The following is an 18438-nucleotide window of genomic DNA, read 5'->3' as shown; positions in this document are numbered from 1 at the left end:
GGCCGCCAGGTAACTGGTATTGATTAAAAGGAAATAAACATGACAGCCTCCATATACCTCTCTCTTCAGTTCCCCTTTAAAGGGGCCCTGAGCAGTGGCCTAAATTGAAAACCTTCCGTGGTCCTGATGGAGGCTCCGGTAATCCAGTGACTTCAATTGAATTTGCGCGTGTCATCATGCCGGTCGCCGTATGCGTCCTGCGCATGCATGGTTTTCTAAAGACTGAACTGCGCAGGCAGACTTCAGACTAAGTCGCTGGATAACCAGAGCCACCAGTGTGACCCCGGAAGGGAGCAAGAGGAGGCCGGGGAACCTTGCGGGCAATGGGGGACTGGGGGAAGCCCCAAGTAAGTCCAGATTTTCAATTTAGGCCACTGCTCAGGGTCCCTTTAAGACCTGTACAGACCTGCAACTTTGGCTACCCAAAATGATTGTTTGTGATCATTTTGGGTGACTAATTTTCACTCTTTCTCTTAGGTAAATAAAAGGTCATTTGAAAGCATTCCTGTGTGTAAAAATGTTTACTTTCAATGACAATTGACTAATGAAATCATTGCTGGCTAGAAGCTCTCTGCCTGGTCTCTTCACTTTGCCCTCCCCCCTCTCACTTGGCTAGTATCCAGTGGCTGGATAGTGAGACCAGGGTTTGAATCTCGGCTCCACCTATTCAGTAAGGAGACATTGGGCAAGATTCCCTAACACTGCTACAGCCTACTGGCACTTTGAGCCTGCCAAGAGAAAAGCGCAATATAAATGTTCTGTGTCTTGTCCTCTCCTGAAGTGACTCTTGCTGTGGCAAGGTGTATATTCAGCAGATTAGGGGAGGGGGAGAGGAGTGAAGAGACCAGGCAGAGATTGTCTCCTTGCTGGCAATGATTTAATTTGCCGATTAGCAAAGATTAGCACAGCAGTACAAACTTGTATTGCTGGCTGCATTGAAAGTAAACGTTTTTACACATAAATAATGCTTTGCCTCTTTTATGTACCTAAGATTAGGTACTTAAATGTTAGTTTGGTGAGTTTAATTCCACTTAAACATGATGTATTTTAATAAACGAAAGAGCGAGGAAGTCTCTCATCTGATGCTCTGCTTGGTGTACAAGGAATTATGGTAAGGATGCTGCCACTGCACACCTACAATCAGGGCTCTGCTGTTGAGATCAGTTTTTAAGTGCCCATTAACGGCAAAAAATTTTCTTCAGATTCAATATTTCCAGGTAATTTTTACAATCGCCGCTCCTGTTACCATATGAGCGGCCGGCTGCTTCCTTCCTCATATTCCCCCAGGTGCCGCTAGAGTCTATAGGACCCAGAGCCTTCCCTCTCCTATGGTATCTTTTCAGTGGCTTTAGACTCATTTTAAAACCGCTCAAATCACACACAGGTATATAACATCGTTACTCATTGTTGCCCTATTTAAACTTTGGACAGTTAGTTTGGTAGGCTCCTGACTGTTGAGGTGAGACAGAACTCTAAAGAGCCATCTGAGGCCTTCAGAAAGAAAATGATTGCAGCTTTTAAGTCTAGTAAGCGATTTAAAAGAGAATTTGAGATCAGCCATTCCAGTGTTGGAATATAGTCTATAAGTGGAGAACTTAAAAAAAATGGCAAACATGCCTAGATCTGACTATCCATGCCAGTGCACCCCAAGAGCAGAGTGCAAGAAGCTAAAAATTGCAAAATGCTAAAAAAACAAAAAAAAACTCCTAAAACCGTAAAATGTAATCACGAGACCTGCAGCAGGCTCTTGCTACTGTTGATGTGAAAGTGCATGCCTTTACAAACAAAAAGAGACTGCACAACTTTAAAGGATACCCGAAGTGACATGTGACATGATGAGATAGACATGTGTATGTACAGTGCTTAGCACACAAATAACTATGCTGTGTTTCTTTTTTTCTTTCTCTGTCTGAAAGAGTTAAATATCAGGTATGAAAGTGTCTGACTCAGTTCTGACTCAGACAGGAAGTGACTACCGTGTGAGCCTCACTGATAAGAAATTCCAACTATAAAACACTTTCCTAGTAGAAAATGGTTTCTGAGAACAAGAAAGAATTAAAAAGGGGAATTTCCTGTCTGAGTCAGGACTGAGCCAGCCACTTACATACCTGATATTTAGCTCTTTCGGGCAGAGAAAGAAAAAAGGGAACACAGCATAGTATGTCTATGTCACATGTCACTTCAGGTATCCTTTCACTTGTATGGGAGGTGTGCAAGGAGGAAACCTTAACTCTATAAGAGAGCTACCCCCCCCCCCCTTAAACACACACCCAAACACACATTTATTCTCACTTAAAATGGCTCAAATCACACACTGATGTAGCACATTAGGTGCATTTTATTAGAACATTGTTGCTCAGCATTTTAAAGGTGGTTGGCCCTATTTAAACCTGATGAAGCTGAACAACATGGTGAAACAGAGCTATCTGAGGCCTTCAGAAATAAGATTGAGAGCAGTCTTGAAAGGGTTTTAAGTGGGTCTCAGAAAAAATTGAAATTAGTCAGTCCACTGTTAAAAATAGTCTACAAGTGGAGGACTTTCAAAACAACTGCAAACATGCCCAGATTGAGCTGTCCATGCCAGTTCAGTACAAGATGCTAAAATAAATCTCCAAAAGGCCTAAAATGACATCATGGGACCTACAGCAGGCTCTTGCTACTGTTGATGTGAAAGTGCATGCCTCTACAATCAGAAAGAAACTGCACAACTTGCATGGGAGGTGTGCAAGGAGGAAACCTTTGCCTTTTAAGAGAAAACATAGACTAGGACTTTTGGAATAATGTCTTTGGACAGATGAATGTAAAATTGAATTTTTTGGACACCAGAACAGAGGACATGTGTGGCATAAATCAAGTATAACTCCAGAAAAAAAAAACACTTATACAAACTGTGAAGCATGGAGATGGAAGTATCATGGTTTGAGTATGTATTGCTGAACCAGGACCTGGCCAGCTCATGTCACAGAATACACCATGAATTCTTCCATTTATCAGAGGGTATTTGAGGAACATGTTAGATTTGGAGGACCTCATCCACAGGGCCGGCCCTAGACTTTTTGCCACCTGAGGCAAATTTAGAAAAAAATATTTAATGCCCCCCTCTCCCCAAATAACAATATGCAGAGTGTCCCCAAAATAGTAATGTAGAATGCCCCAAAAATAGGCAAAGTGCCACCCTAATCAGACAGGGTGCCCTCCTACAGATGCAGAGTGGTCCCCTGGTCAGATAGAATGCTACCCTGATCAAAGGGGCAGAGTTCTCCCTAATCAGGCAGAGTGTCCCCTAAACAGCCAAAATGCACCCCTAAATAGGGAGTGGGTTCCCCTTATCAGGCACAGTGCCTCCTAATCAGGAAGCCCCCTCCCCCCTTCCATTAACAGGCAGTGTTCTCCTCATCAGGCTGAGTGCTCCCCTAAACAGAGTGAAAAATAAGTTATAAACTGTGCCCCCCTATATAATAATTAGGCAGAGTCCCTAAGCATTAGTGTTCAGTGGCTGCTACAAAAAAGATACCATACTCACCTGCACCAGGCCTCTGTGTCCCTTGCAGAAGTAGCAACACCAATCCTCTTGTGCGCTCCCTGGCTGGAACTACAAGAAGACTAGAGGCAGTGGTGGTGCTACACTGGGGCATCCCCACTCAGTAATATACAGTTAACTTTTCCAGGCTCCAGGAGCGTACACTAAACAGGATAGGATCTGTGTAGGCATTAAGAAAACCAAGGGTCTTATCTATTTGCCATAAATACCTCACAATCCTTGCAAGATCCCTTGTAATCAAGGTATCTGGATGACGCATGTTTGCAAAAAAATCTCTTCACCGCCTTCTGTATGTTCTAACATTGTCAGTCAACATTGTCAGGAATAGAGTCTGAAGAAGGCTTACTAGCTGAAAGCTTACTGTTTTTATTTTAAATTAGCCAATAAATGGTATTATCCTGATTCAAAATGCCCTGTCTGTAAAATACAGGCTCTAGTCTGCAGCAATGCTTATCTACTAAGATAAAGAATTACACACACAGTATTTCTCTTCCTTCTGCCTCTTCCCCCTCCCGTTGCTTGTAGAGTCATCAGACACAGACTGGGAGCTGGAATTATTTGTCTGTGATCAGTCCACACAGGAGCAGCTTGCTAGTAAGTAAGGAGGATTAAAACATGCCAGCCAACTAGCCAAGTACATCTGTAGGTAACTTTTCTTCCATTTGGACAATCTGCTCAAAAGCATCTAAGTTCTGTTTGTGATGTTTATATTTGGTTCCTGTAATTGCTGAACTAGTTAGCAAAAAATATCTAAAGCTTACCATACAAACATTGATTTTGACCACCCAAATAGGCCTCACCAGCCAACCGTTGTGCTCCTTTGTGCCCCTCAAAAATTTGAAGCTGGAGCCGCCACTGAGATGATGCAATACGCCAGCAGTCCATGCTGGTGGAGTGATACAAAACCAACTACATCCCCATGTAGAGTCCACATCACCATGATAGAGGGATAAACAGAGCCGGGACAAGGTCCTCCAGCACCCAAGGCTGAGACACCAAAGTGCACCCCTCCACCCCTGCCACCTGAGCCATCAAACACTGATTGCTATTAGACTAAGAGGCGCCACAGGGCCCACAACCTCCCCAACACCTTAATATCTAGTTATCTGGCTTGCAGTCACTGCCATGTATCCCCTTTTTTTATTTCTTTCTGCTTCAAACACAATTAGGAATGACAGCTGAATGAATTCTGCGCCCCCTCCTACACTGCGCCCTGAGGCTGGAGCCTCTCCAGCCTATGCCTCGGCCCGGCCTTATAGAGGGGAGTGCTTCATGTAGTTTCCGGCCAAGTGGTTCAGTATTGTTAATGCAAGAAGATTAAAGGCCTGCTGTTTTCAGTGAGTACAGCACCTTTTTTTGCATGCACACTGAACACCAATGCTTGCTGATAGACTGGAGCATACTATGGGATGCACTTGAGGGCTTGGACACACTATGGAGCTTTTGGAGCATTGGAAAATTGCAAGAAACTGGATGCTGGGACACACAATGGGGGACATTTGAAAGTTGGGACATGATGTTAGGAGCATAGAAAATGTTTTCAGATGCTGTTGCATGTGGCCATACACATATTTAGGCTCTTTCTCATGTACAGCACTTCAGTGTCAGTGTACTGACATTATAATGTTACTGTATTCAGCTAAATGAGATTACTGTTACCTCTTTTACAGATACATGGCGCATTTCATTTTCAAACATTGAAAAGCAAATAATGAATAATCATGGAAGTGGGAAGACCTGCTGTGAGCAAAAAGGAGCAGCATGCTGCAGGTGAGTGTCAGGAACAGCCCCCATGCTAGTGTGCGCTGGAAGTGTATCTCCTAAAGTATGCATAGGAAGTGTGCCAGTAGCTATAGTTTCCTCTGCTTTCTCTAAGGCTGCGTACACATAACGCATGTTGCCCGTCCAGGATAAGGACCTGATCCCCATGGGCGTCATCGCTGGGCCGGCCTGCTCACAAGTGTGTCAGCTGTGTAGCTGATGACATGCTGTGTTGCTATGTGGGGGGAGCGTGGGGATGATGGAGGGGGACAAGTGGTGTGTGTGTGACGTCATACGGTGTGGGCAGGGGGTTGGCGTAGCTGGGGGTGAGTAGATCCATCCGGTGGATTGCTCATGGTTGGGGGTCGCCGGCTACTGACAATAATCGCCTCAGCTGACTTATAGAGGAACTCCAGTGAAAATAATGTAATAAAAAAGTGCTTTATTTTTTCAATAATTATGTATAAATGATTTAGTCAGTGTTTGCCCATTGTAAAAACTTTTAAATCCCTGATTTACATTCTGACATTTATCACATGGTGACATTTTTACTGCTGGAAGGTGATGTAGGTGCTGCTTGCTTTTTTGGCAGTTGGAGACAGCTGTAAACAGCTATTTCCCACAATGCAACAAGGTTCACAGACAGGAAACTACCAGGACCATGGTTCTCAGAGTTTCTTGTGGGAGGGGTTTCACCATCACCACAATATCAGTCATACAGAGCCCCCTGATTTCTCATGTAAAAGGGATACTGATGGGCGAACAGTGTTCGCCACTGTTCGGGTTCGCCCGGATTTTGGCCTGTTCGGATTCGGTTCGGCACCCCCCGAACACCTCATGGTGTTCGGGAGGGTGCTCGGGCACGCTGCCCGAACCCGAACAGGCCTTCTTTGTTTGGCCAAACACAACCGTGTCCGGCCGAACATAGCCCCCTATAGGGTCCCAGCATAAAGGGAGAGCACGCGATGAGTACATCATGTAGATGACGCGTACCCTCGTTCGCGTCATCGCGGTACTTCTGCACCCTCTTGACGCGACTTCAAATGTAAACAGAAAGTGCGTCAAGAGAGGGCGGAAGCACCAGATGGTACTAGCGCCCAATAACTCCGGCTTCCCTCTTCCTGCCCTCCTCCTCCTCCTCAGGTACTTTTGGGCACTTAAATTTAATTATAGGGTACCGGCAGAAGGGAGAGCTTAGCGGGGAGGGGTTGGGGGCATTTCCGACCCCCCGCGCGCTCGGGGCATGCTCTCCTTTTATGCTGGGACCCTATAGGGGCCCCAAAGGGACATGTTCGGGTTGGGTTCGGGGTTCGGCTCGAACATGCCGAACATCAGGGGCATGTTCGGCCGAACCCCCCCGAACCCGAACATCTGGATGTTCGCCCAACACTAAAAAGGGAGTATCAGCTACTGATTGTAATGAAGTTCAATTCTTGGTCACGGTTTCTCTTTAAAGAAAACCTGAACTGAACATTAAAAGTCAAAAGAAACATACACAAGTCATACTTACCTCCTGTGTAGTCTACGCCTCAATCTATTTTTCCTCTCCTGCATCCTGTTTGTCCACTGTGATCAATAGAATTCTCCGTCCTCCATTTTGAAAATGGCCATTACACCATAACAGCTTCCTGGTCAGCACACTGTTTAACTGTAACATCGCCCACTTGAGCCATAGGGAAACATGGACACATCAGTTCTCCTCTCAGCTGTAACTGACAGCTGCTGATATATAACTGACAGCAACTGATATATTTCAGTTCTGACAAAATGTTGTCAGAACTGGAAGGCATCATTATAAGAAGAAAATGGTGAGCTTCTGAGAGGAACTGATGGCAAGGTAACTATGTAATGTTCATTTGAAGTTACCTCATGTGTTTATTTTAAATAATTTTACTCAGTACAGGTTCTCTTTAAGTCAGGTGTCTGTATGAGGCTTTACAGCAATCCTGGCATCTCCCCTGCGGCCTCTTAACTCACCACTAGAGCTCCAGACTCTGTCATTGTCATGTGACCACAGCTTGGAAGTCTCCCTGGGAGTGGCTTTCAAAATTGCAAGGGAAATTTTAAACGCCACGGAGAGTTCACCATAGCTACGGGCATGCTTCCAATGCGCACCCTGCAAAGAGGGAACCTGCTCATAAGTCAAATACACAGTCGCAAACAAGTAAACCCTCCACATTTTAATCATTTTGGGAATATAAAAAGGTTGGCTTATTTGTGAGTATATATGGAAGTGTATATATAGGGTTCCACGAATTCTGTTGGGACATGATGGCTGCATTTGTTAAATTAAAGTCATGGTGCTGACATAATGGCTTTTAGGTCACTTGTAAATTTTATGCTGAAATTAATCTTTAAAAGGCATTATATCTTGTTTATCGGCATAATGGTTCGTTTATCACGTTGTACTCTTGCATGACGCGGCTCTCTAACATTAGTAAAGCAGCCGCACATTCATGTTTGCCCAGGGCACCCTGTTACCTAAAATGTACCCTAGTCGTATTAAAATCAGAAGCTTGGAGGGAACCTGCATGAATTATAGCTTTATTAACTTGTTTTTGTGCTATTTTAATGCATTCTGTTTTATGTACTTAAATGAATTATCAGGCAAAATAATAAAAAAAAACAGATTTACTTACCTGGAGCTTCCTCCAGCCCCTGGAAGCTTATGTGTCCCTCACCACAGCTCCGCTCTCAGCAGGTCACCAGGGGGACCCTCCACAGCAGCTGCCAACCCGGCAAAGTAGGCGGCTACTGTGCCTGCGCTACCGCTGCTCCTGTTCATTCTCCTGTCACCAGGAGCGTTCTAAGCAGGCGAGGTCGGCAGCTGCTATGGAGGGGACCCTGGCCGACCCACTAAGAGCGGAGCTTTGGCAAGGGACACATAAGCTTCCAGGGGCTGAAGGAAGCCCCAAGTAAGTAAATCTGTTTTTTTTTTATTATTATTATTATTATTTTGCCTGGTAATTCCTTCAGTTTAAAGAGACACTGAAGCGAAAAAAAAATAATGATGATATGATTTGTATGTGTAGTACAGCTAAGAAATAAAACATTAAGATCAGATACATCAGTCTAATTGTTTCCAGTACAGGAAGAGTTGAGAAACTCTAGTTGTTATCTCTATGCAAACAAGCCATTAAGCTCTCCGACTAAGTTAGTCGTGGAGAGGGCTGTTATCTGACTCTTATTATCTCAACTGTTCCTGGACTATTTACTTTTCCTCTGCTAGAGGAGATGTCATTACTTCACAGACTGCTCTGAAAGACTCATTTTGAATGCTGAGTGTTGTGTAACTTGCACATATTATAGAATAATGCAATGTTAGAAAAAACACTATATACCTGAAAATAAAAGTATGAGAATATTTTCTTTGCTGCTAATCTTCTAGTAATTATTCATAGTACACAACCAATTCATTATATCATATTTTTTTTTCCGCTTCAGTGTCTCTTTAAAGAGAACCAGAGATGAAGCACCCTCTTGTATTTTACCTTATAAATCAGTGGGAACATGACAGTAAACACCTAATCTGCCCTTTGTTTCATTGTTCTCTGTGTAATCTGACTGTTATCACGTCTGATAAGAATCCCCGACTGAGAAGTCAGGCTGCTCCGTCTAGCTTTGCTACAGAAAGATTATAGCTAAGTCTGTATTCTGTGGTGTTATTTCAAGCCCAAGCCTGCCCCCTTGTGGCTTTGCTATAATGACTCAGCTATAATCATTCCCAGCAAAGCCAGATTTAATTGCTCAGTCTGGGATTCTTGTGACTGCTGTTAACAGACACTTTTAGCAGTGAGGAGGAAACAGAGAGCATGGTAAGTGTTTTCTCTAATGTTCTTACTGATATACATGGTAAAATACACAAGGGTGCTTCGTCTCTGGTTCCCTTTAAGGGCTCCGATATGGTACAGATGATAACTGTACATATTGTTTTTCTGCAGAAAGCCATGCCTTAAGCTGATGAAGTATTTACTGGAGCTGCTGAAGATGTATGGAAATGGCAGAAAAATGAATCAGTTTTTTTCATACCATGCAAAGACCGCCTTATTGAACCTATTGGCAAAACACCCAAAAGATGAAGACTGGAATCTGAAAGATCTGGATGTATGCTTTCACAGATATATTGAATATTTTCAGGATTGCCTGAAAAGATATGAGCTTCCTAATTTCTTTGTGCCTTCCCACAACCTTTTCAGTTCGCATTATGTTGATAAATCTAGCTGCGATTATCTCTATGAACAGTTAGAAGAGCAAAAACAGAAAAAATATGATATTTTTAGTAGACAATAGGGCATCCCACTGCCAGTCTACAGGCATGATGGTAGTGCTAAGCTACTATTCGTAATCTAAGGTCCCTTTTCCATGAGCAGTTGATAGGCAGTGAAAAGCCTCTCAAACGCTCACAACTGCTTGCTAATGCCTGGAAACTGCTTGCTGCTGCCAGATAACTGCCCACTGCTGCCTGGTAACTGCTTGCTGAGCACACAGTTCAACGGTCTGTGGAAATGAGCCCTAAAGAGAATTTAGTTGGTCCTGACCTTAGTTACCATACATTAGTTACTACTAATGTTTTCTGAAAATCTGCTGTCATAATGTTGTGTCATGGCCTGAGCTAAAATCCCAGCTTCATATTATAATAATAAAAATCTGATAAACTGAGTTAATGCAAATTTATGCAACTTGAAAATTAATCAAATTCCACCTTAGTAGGATTTGATTAGACCATTTTGAAGCTGGATACATTTGCAGACAAAAACTGCATAATCCTGCATCAACTCTGAATTATTTGCCTCTCATTTACCAAATAGTTCATTGATCTGCAAACTTGGCTCTCCAGCTGTTAAGGAACTACAAGTTCCACAATGCATTTGCTTTTATGAATCATGACTGCGGCTGTCAAACTCCCTAAATGCATTGAGGGACTTGTAGTTCCTTAAAGAACAAGCAACACCCATGCTAACCTAGAAATAAAAGTACTACTTCTAAAAGATAAATACTAAATCTACTTACATAACAGATGTATTGTGCTATCCACGTAATGATTCCTGTGAATTTTACAAAGTAAAAGCAGAAAATCCTAATCTAGGCAGTGGCCATCTTGCCAAGCTAATGCTGATATCATATCCTACCTGACTCTTGTTTCCCCCCTCCTTTCTCTTGCTCAATGTGTATTCATTAGCTGCCCTCCTCCCAGAGTCTTTTTTTTATTTACACATCCAATCACTGAGTCACCTCAGCCTTGTTTGTAAACACAAGTGATCAGCTAGGCAGGGAAATGAATGGAAGAGTAGGAATATATTATAGATAAACTCCCAGCATTCAAAATAACTCCTAGCATTCAACTTTTTGGCACTGTTTGGCACTAGGGCCAGTGCTCCTAAAGTATGTGATAACTCCAAACCATAACAGCAGAAAAAGTTTTGCAAGTTTTGAATGCAGGATTAGCATCTTTATCACTTAATACACTCAGACCAGTTGCTGTTGAAATTTGATTTTTATGGTGACAATACCGCTTTAACAGCTGGAGAGCCAAGTTTGCAGATCACTGAAATAGTTAATCCCTCCACAGCTGGAGAGTAAAGGCCCATACACACGTCTGATTTTTCGGAACAACGGGTCGTTTGAACGTCCCGTCGTTCAGACGTCCGCCCACTAAATCGGGCGTGTGTACAGACTGTCGTTCCCGTGATAAGACGTTTGAGTTTGAGCGATCCGCCCGGCGGATATGCAGTAAAATGCCTCTCAAACGCTCTCAACTGTCTGCTGCTGCCTGGCAACTGCTTGCTGAGCACACAGTTCAACTGTCGGTGGTCAAGAGGCATTATAGCATTGAACCCCTAGCTCATATGCAATTAAGGCCTCCTTTCCAAGAACTGTTGATAGGCAGTGAAATGCCTCTCAAACTCTCTCAACTGCTCACTGCTGCCTGGTAACCGCTTCTTGCTGCATGATAACTGCTTACTTCTGCCTAGTAACTGCTTGCTGAGCACACAGCTCAACAGTTCATGGAAAGGAGGCCTTACTTGTTCACCTGAGTTTTCTCCCATGTGATATTTTCACAACTTGTAAATAAATTACCTTTTAAACCAGAGGAGTAGCTATGGGAGGCAAGGGGGACAAATGTCCCCGGGTGCGGCACTGTGAGGGCGCTCAGCACAGTTGCTGCACCCCCACGTGTGTGAGAGGCAGCTCCCTGGCTGCCCCGAAGTGTCCCTGCATTCCCTCTGCAGAGGAGTGCAGAAGCATTAACAGCCGCAGAAAATGCAGGACACATCTTGCTACCTACTTTTTGGTAATTTTTCAGGTGGAAAGTGCTAAAAACTATTTTAAATACAAGATGAAAATTATATCCTAGGAGAACAATAAGGGCTTGTTTCCACTGTTGCGACGCGATTTCGGCCGCATTCCGACGCTTGTAAAAACGCATGCGGATGCGTTTCCACATGCGTTTTTACCCGCGATTTCGCATGCGATTTCGCATGGCAGGGTGCCATGCGAAATTAACCATGACACTGCCAGGGCTAAATAAAATTGAAAAAGGTGCGAAATCGCACGCGAAATCGCCGGTAAAAACGCATGTAACAAACGCATGCGTTTTTACTATTAAATACATTAGCGGCGATTCGCACGGATTCCCGACGCAGGCGAAATCGTTGGCTCTTTTGTGCGTTTTTTCACGCTGAAAAAAACGCACCTCAACAACGCTACAGTGGAAACAGGCCCATCCACTTGTATTACATGTGCGGATCTGCATGCGTTGGACGCATGCAGATTCGCGATAGTGGAAACGAGCCCTTAGTAAAAAAAGTTAATTACATATAGACCCCAAACTGCTTCCAGCTCCATGCTTAACTGGATCACATGACTGACTTTTTCAAAGGGAATTTCTTCAGAGTGGCTTTACCAAATATAAAAGTTGAATTAGTAATGGAAGGATCTGAGGACAAGTTCACAGTGCTCAGTTGCGTCGCAGAATAGGCGCTCAAACCCACTAGCAGCCTTTTCTAAGCGCTAGTGATTTGAAAAAGCTCCTGCTAATGCAATGCTATGGGGGATTTTCATAAAATTACATCGCTCAAGTGGGATCACACCCAAAGCATTACATTAGCAAGAGCTTTTCAACTCACGAGCGCTTAGTAATGTACTGCTAGAGGGTTCCAGGTCTTAAAGCTAATGGGAACCCGTTTAAAATAAAAAAAAGTCAGATACTCACCTGAAGAGAGGGAGGCTCTGGATCCCATAGAGCACCCCCTCTCCTCTCCCGGTGCCCGCTGCTGTCCTGGCTCCCCTGTAGCGGTATTCGACCATTTCGGTCAAATACCGCTGTCTCCTGGCCGAAGGGAGGCTTCAAAAATGCTTCGGGAGCCCGAGTGCTCCCAAAGACCGGCCGCTCTACGCTGCGCGCGCGCCCTCTATGACGCACTCGCGTGTGCGCCGCCTATCTTCGGGAGGACTCAGCTCCCGAAGACTTATGAATTCCCTGCAGTTGCGGATGTGAACGGAGGAGACAGCGCAGCAAGGAGGGCACCGGGAGAAGAGAGGGTAGGCTCAATTAGGACCGAGCCCTCCCTCTCCTTAGGTGAGTATCTGACTTTTTTTTTTTTTAATCTGGGGTTACATTGGCTTTAAGCTGCATGTCAACTCCCTTCCCTGGGGGCTAGAAATCATATCTACCCATATATGGGCTCTATCTCACAGAACCGTACAGGTCAGGGCAGATTTATTAACATTTTCAGGTCTGTCTTGATTTACCCAGCGCCCTGATACCAGACATGAGGGGTGGGACCCCTGTGGTATCATCAGGGCATTTTCAAACTGCCTAACTGGCAGTCCTTACCTCAGAATGTTCTGAAACTTCCTCAGAACCAGCACCGGGGCTCATGCTACACTTCCCCCACGTTTGGCGAAGCTGCCATCTCAGGAACCCCAGAAATATGACAGATCTGGGAAGTTATGGATTATGCTATGAGACTCAGCAGCTAGAACACATCCTGAATAAACCTAACAGCTGGCTTCCCTTTGATCTTTACCAGTGAGCAAGGTGTCAAGACCTCCCGTGGATTCGTAGCCTGCCTGGCTGTACCTAGGCATCTTTTGGTTAATTAACATCTCCATGAGATCAGCTAAGTGTCACCTGGTTCCCAGAACCAAAAGGGGAATTGTGCCTTCCACAGGGAATATGTCCAAGCTAATTAACACCTTCCCCCCAGGCTGTCACTTCAGCTAAGACAGATCTCCCAGCTGTTCCTAGGCATAGGGATACTACACGTCAAATCTTGGTTCTATTGATCTGAGGCGCAATCGATGCAGGAATCGAGTGCGATCGTTCTTTTCTTCACGGGCGGTTCCAGGACGCGCCTGCGTCCCCGCAATCGTCCGTGACACATGACCTCAATTAAACACTTTCTCACAACTTCATGGGAATGGAATGTGCATCTGGGGATTGTTTTTGCTGTCTTATGTATAGGTAAAAATCTTATTATAGATAAAAGACAACACAGTGTATCTAACAAACTAGCTAACCTTGAGTTACAACGGACAATTGTCCATGAAGGCTGAAACCCACTAGAGTGTTTTTTTTTAGCGTTTAGGGAGCTCTTTCAATCGCTAGTGATTTCCCTTAACGCTCTGCCAATGTACATGGATGGGACAGATTCCAATAGAGCGATTGCGATTCGGCAAATTGCAATCACAGAGCATGCAGCATTTTGGTAGAATTTACCATTCTAATGTATTGTATAGGAGCGTTTACCATTCTATTGTATTGTATATTGTATTGTATAGGAGCGTTTACCAATCTATTGTATTGTATAGGAGCGTTTACCATTCTATTGTATTGTATAGGAGCGTTTACCATTCTATTGTATTGTATATTGTATTGTATAGGAGCGTTTACCATTCTATTGTATTGTATAGGAGCGTTTACCATTCTATTGTATTGTATAGGAGCGTTTACCATTCTATTGTATTGTATAGGAGCAGGAATCACTCCCAAAATTGCTTGTAAAGTGCTACCACAAATTGCTAGTGATTGCAATAGCAATTTGTAGTGGATCCAATGCCTAACAAAGATCTATGAAGCAATTAACAAGCTTACCTACTTGGATATACATACAGTAAATATTCACGTATTCATTTATGCAGTTTTACATCACCCAATAATTAGTTAACTTATAAATCAGGATCCAAAAGGTGGTCAAGGTAGTTGGAATAATTATAATCTGTAATTCTTTCCAATGTGTTTGTCCGTCTGATCCAAGCTTCCATGGGCAGACATTGCTATGATTCAGTTTATGTCTCCTGTACAGTAAATAAACCTATACTACACGTCTGAGAGACTAATTAGTGATATTTCACTACACCAGTTTTATTGAAGCCTATTGCACCTGTATTCGCACCTGTATGAGAGTGTTAACCAAATGGCATCATATACAGGCGACTATAGGTGCGTACACAGGCACTACAAGAGGAAACGACGGGTTCGCTGAGCGGATCGTTTAGAAACAGCCTCATCAGTCCGCCGACAGCGCGTACACACGCGCTACTGTCTGCTAAAAGACCGCCCAGCGGAAGGGTCTGCCGAACCCGTCGTTTCCTCTTGTAGTGCGTGTGTACGCACCTATAGACTACAAAATGCTGGAGACCACTCACCCACAGCAAAGAGAGATAACAGACACACAGGGATGGGCAGGCCAGCTGGCATCTGCCTACATACTCACGCTCGTGGCAGGCAGTCAGGGCCAGTTTTATATGCATCACCCTGTATTATGCATTATAATGTTTAACAATGCATATAATGTAAATGACCCCTGACACACTAAGCATTAATGCTAGCATTGCGGAAAAAACGCTAGTGTTTTTGTCACTAATGAAAGTCTATGGGCCGCATCATTTTCAAAAAAGCATGTAAAACGCACATAATATAGCTCAATGGAGATGCAGAAGAATGCATTTTTACATGCATTTATTACTGTATTTAACTGCTTTGATTAGGGAAATTGAAATGCAAACATGAAACGCACAAAAAACACATTAAAATGCAAACATGAAACACAAACGCTTACAAAAATGCACAGTGCAGAAAACGCAGGGTTTTTTGCACTGGCTAGTTTGCTTCCTGCCTCCAGCTTGAATCAGAGAGGTATAAAGTACAATTGTTATTTCTGTTATTGCTGTTAACTGCCTAATCCCATAACACTCCGGCCTGGAACCCACTACAAATCGCAAATCACTAGCGCATTTGCTAACATTTTAAATTGGCGTTTTGCAAGTGATTTCATGATCATTTTCCAGCGATTTTGGTAGCGATTTTAAAAAGTGTAAGCTTTTTGCCAGCGATTGTGATAGCAATTTGCAATTAACGATTTTAATTCTGATTGGTCCTTTCAATTTATTATATATTTTGTTACAGTTTGCAGTAATTTAAAATCGCACAAATAGCTATGTGTAGTAATTCATGAGCGATTTGCCAGCGCTTATATACTTTACATTGAAGCGCAAACGCTCCCAAAATGCTGCATGTCCTGCAATCGCAATTTTGCTAATCGCAATCAGTACTGTGGAATTTGTTACATTTATTTACATTGGCTCCCTGAATGCTCAAAAAAGCGCTCTAGACGGGTTCCAGCACTCCATAGAGTTCTTCATTAAAACTGGCCCAAGACAGAGAGAGTTTTTGAAGTTTTTAGTTTTGCTTCTTGTTTTACTTGGACAGAATCATGGTGATCATTGGTATCTTACTGGCTGTTAGCTTACCTGCATCTCCTCTTGTTAACCCTTGCAGCATATATGCTTTTGTGAAAAATATAACAGTAATAAATCAGCCCCAATGTGTATTTCAAAGGGGGGAAAACCTTTCAATCCCTCAGAAAACTTATAACGGGATATGCTTGAGGCCAAGCTGATGCCGCAAAAGAACATCAAAAGGAAGAATGGTCTCCTGCATGTTGGAAACGCTGCTAGTTTGTAGCAATGCACTCTCCAATTTATTATTTAAAACTGCAAATCATGTTTCTCTAGGCTTTTGCTTTAGTTAATTCTTAAGTTGTTATTAGCGATTGCCCCATATTCTCATTTTTTTTGTCTTTCATGTTATCTATTTCTTTTTACCAATTGATAATAAAATGCATTTATCCTAACTGAATACAGAACTGTTCATCTCAAATCCTGTGTTAGGGCTGGTGCACACCAGAGCGGTTCTGGAGCGTTTTTTTTAAATACTTGCGGGGGGAAACCGCTTGGCTAATGACAGTGAATGGGCTGGTGCACACCAGAGCGGTTCGTTTTTTCCACAAACGCAAACTCGGGGGCTGGAGCATTTTTTAGATTTCTGAGGCGTTTCTGCCTTAATGTTAAAGTATAGGAAAGTGGAAAACCGCTCTGAAAAACGCTAGATCAGAGCGGTTTCCAGGCGTTTTTGTTACAGAAGCTGTTTAGTAACAGCTTTACTGTAACAATATATGAAATCTGCTACACAAAAACGCTCCAAAAAACGCTAGGCATGTTTAGAAAACCTCTACATGCCTAGAATCGCTCTGAAATCTGCTTCAAAAACCTTTAGCGTTTTGCAGATCTGCTAGAGGTTTTTGGTGTGCTTTGGCCTTTAAACTGAGAACTCATGTTAATTAATGAGCTAGTTAACACTTTAATGTGTTTTTTGCCCAGAAGAAAAAAACGGACATTCTGCAGTATATTTCTGCACATTGTGTGCATTTTCTATATCAATTACATTGATATAGAAAAAAAGCTTATGTTTTTCTGCCTACAAACATGGTGTGCAGAAAAACCTTCGAAGGAAACTGAAAGACAAGTGTGTCCCCGCCTAAGGCCTGGAACCCACTAGAAAACGCTATTGCTAATTGCAATCGCTAGCGTTTTAATGAGCGGTTTGTAAGCGATTGCTGGCGATTTTGGTTGCGTTTTTAAAAAAGTCAGCTTTTTGCCAGGGATTGTGTAGCGATTAGCGTTTTTATTGGTAATGTAAAAACACTAGCAAAATCACTCTGTGTAGGTTTTGACGAGCGATTACACCAGCATTTATATACTTTACATTGCAGAAATGCTATCGCTAAATGCTAACAATGCTGCATGTCCTGCGTTTGCGATTTTGGTAATCGCAATCGCTCCAGTGGAATTTGGCCCATCCATTAACATTAACTGAGTGTTTAGGGAAATTGCTAGCGTTTTGGCAGTTGGCTGATAGTGTAATGGTTAAGGGCTCTGCCTCTGACACAGGAGACCATGGTTCGAATCTCGGCTCTGCCTGTTCAGTAAGCCAGCACTAATTCAGTAGGAGACCTTTGGCAAGTCTCCCTTACACTGCTACTGCCAATAGAGCACGCCCTAGTGGCTGCTGCTCTGCTCTGGCGCTTTGAGTCCGCAAGGAGAAAAGCGCAATATAAATGTTATTTGTCTTGTCTTGAATCGCTCCCTAAACGCTCACAAAATCGCTGAAGTGGGTTTGATCCCTAACTGGAAATCGGTTGCTCAGTCCAACTGCCAAAATAGTGTGCAAAAGAGCTGGCTGGCATCTTTGTATAGATCCTCTAGGGAATGCTTTTGCAAAGAATAGTGAAAATACTGAGAGTCCCCCCCATGAGGAGATGGACTAGTCCAAAACCTGTCAGGTTTTCAATACCTACTGTAAGCATCAGCGACATAGGAGAAAAGTAACTTATAGTGCAGTTTACTCTGGGAGAATTGTACAATTTTTTGTGATAGTGTTCCTTTAAGAAAGGATAAGGAAATGTTTATTTCGGTGTGAGTTGCCCAGCACATTGAAAGAAATCTTTCTCTGTTGATGGTGCAATGTACATGATACCAGCACATAGTCCGCTTTGGGTAGTAGCGAAATAAGAATTTCAGATATGCCCAGCTTCTGAGTAAGAGCTGGTTCACAGTGCAAGAGCTTTTTCTAAGCGATTGTGATTTGAAAAGCTCCTGCTAATGTAATGCTATGTGTGTGTTCTCACTTTAGTGATATGATTTTATTAAAATCCCCCATAGCATTACATTAGCAAGAGCTTTTCAAATCACAAGCACTTAAAAAGCTCTTGCAGTGTGAACCATCCCTAGGATTGTGCCAAAAATGCTACTGGACCACCTTTCAGCTGAAAAGGTCATTTCTGTGTCAGATG

At 43.1% G+C, this 18438-nt stretch overlaps 1 protein-coding gene across 1 annotated transcript in view; it reads left to right on the top strand.

The window, feature by feature from the left end:
• The window catches only part of LOC137571812 (cyclic GMP-AMP synthase-like), a 60737-nt gene extending 44292 nt beyond the window's left edge, over positions 1–16445 (top strand). The window contains exons 4-5 of the mRNA XM_068281489.1: positions 5212–5311; positions 9244–16445. Coding sequence (XP_068137590.1) covers positions 5212–5311; positions 9244–9592 — 449 coding nt within the window. The 3' untranslated portion in view covers positions 9593–16445. The remainder of the gene's footprint in view (positions 1–5211; positions 5312–9243) is intronic.
• The last annotated feature ends 1993 nt before the right edge of the window (positions 16446–18438 follow it).

Source organism: Hyperolius riggenbachi, chromosome 4, assembly GCF_040937935.1.
Source record: "Hyperolius riggenbachi isolate aHypRig1 chromosome 4, aHypRig1.pri, whole genome shotgun sequence".
Lineage (NCBI taxonomy): Eukaryota > Metazoa > Chordata > Amphibia > Anura > Hyperoliidae > Hyperolius > Hyperolius riggenbachi.
The sequence above is the reverse complement of the archived record's forward strand: the minus strand, read 5'-3'. Positions and strand labels throughout refer to the sequence as shown.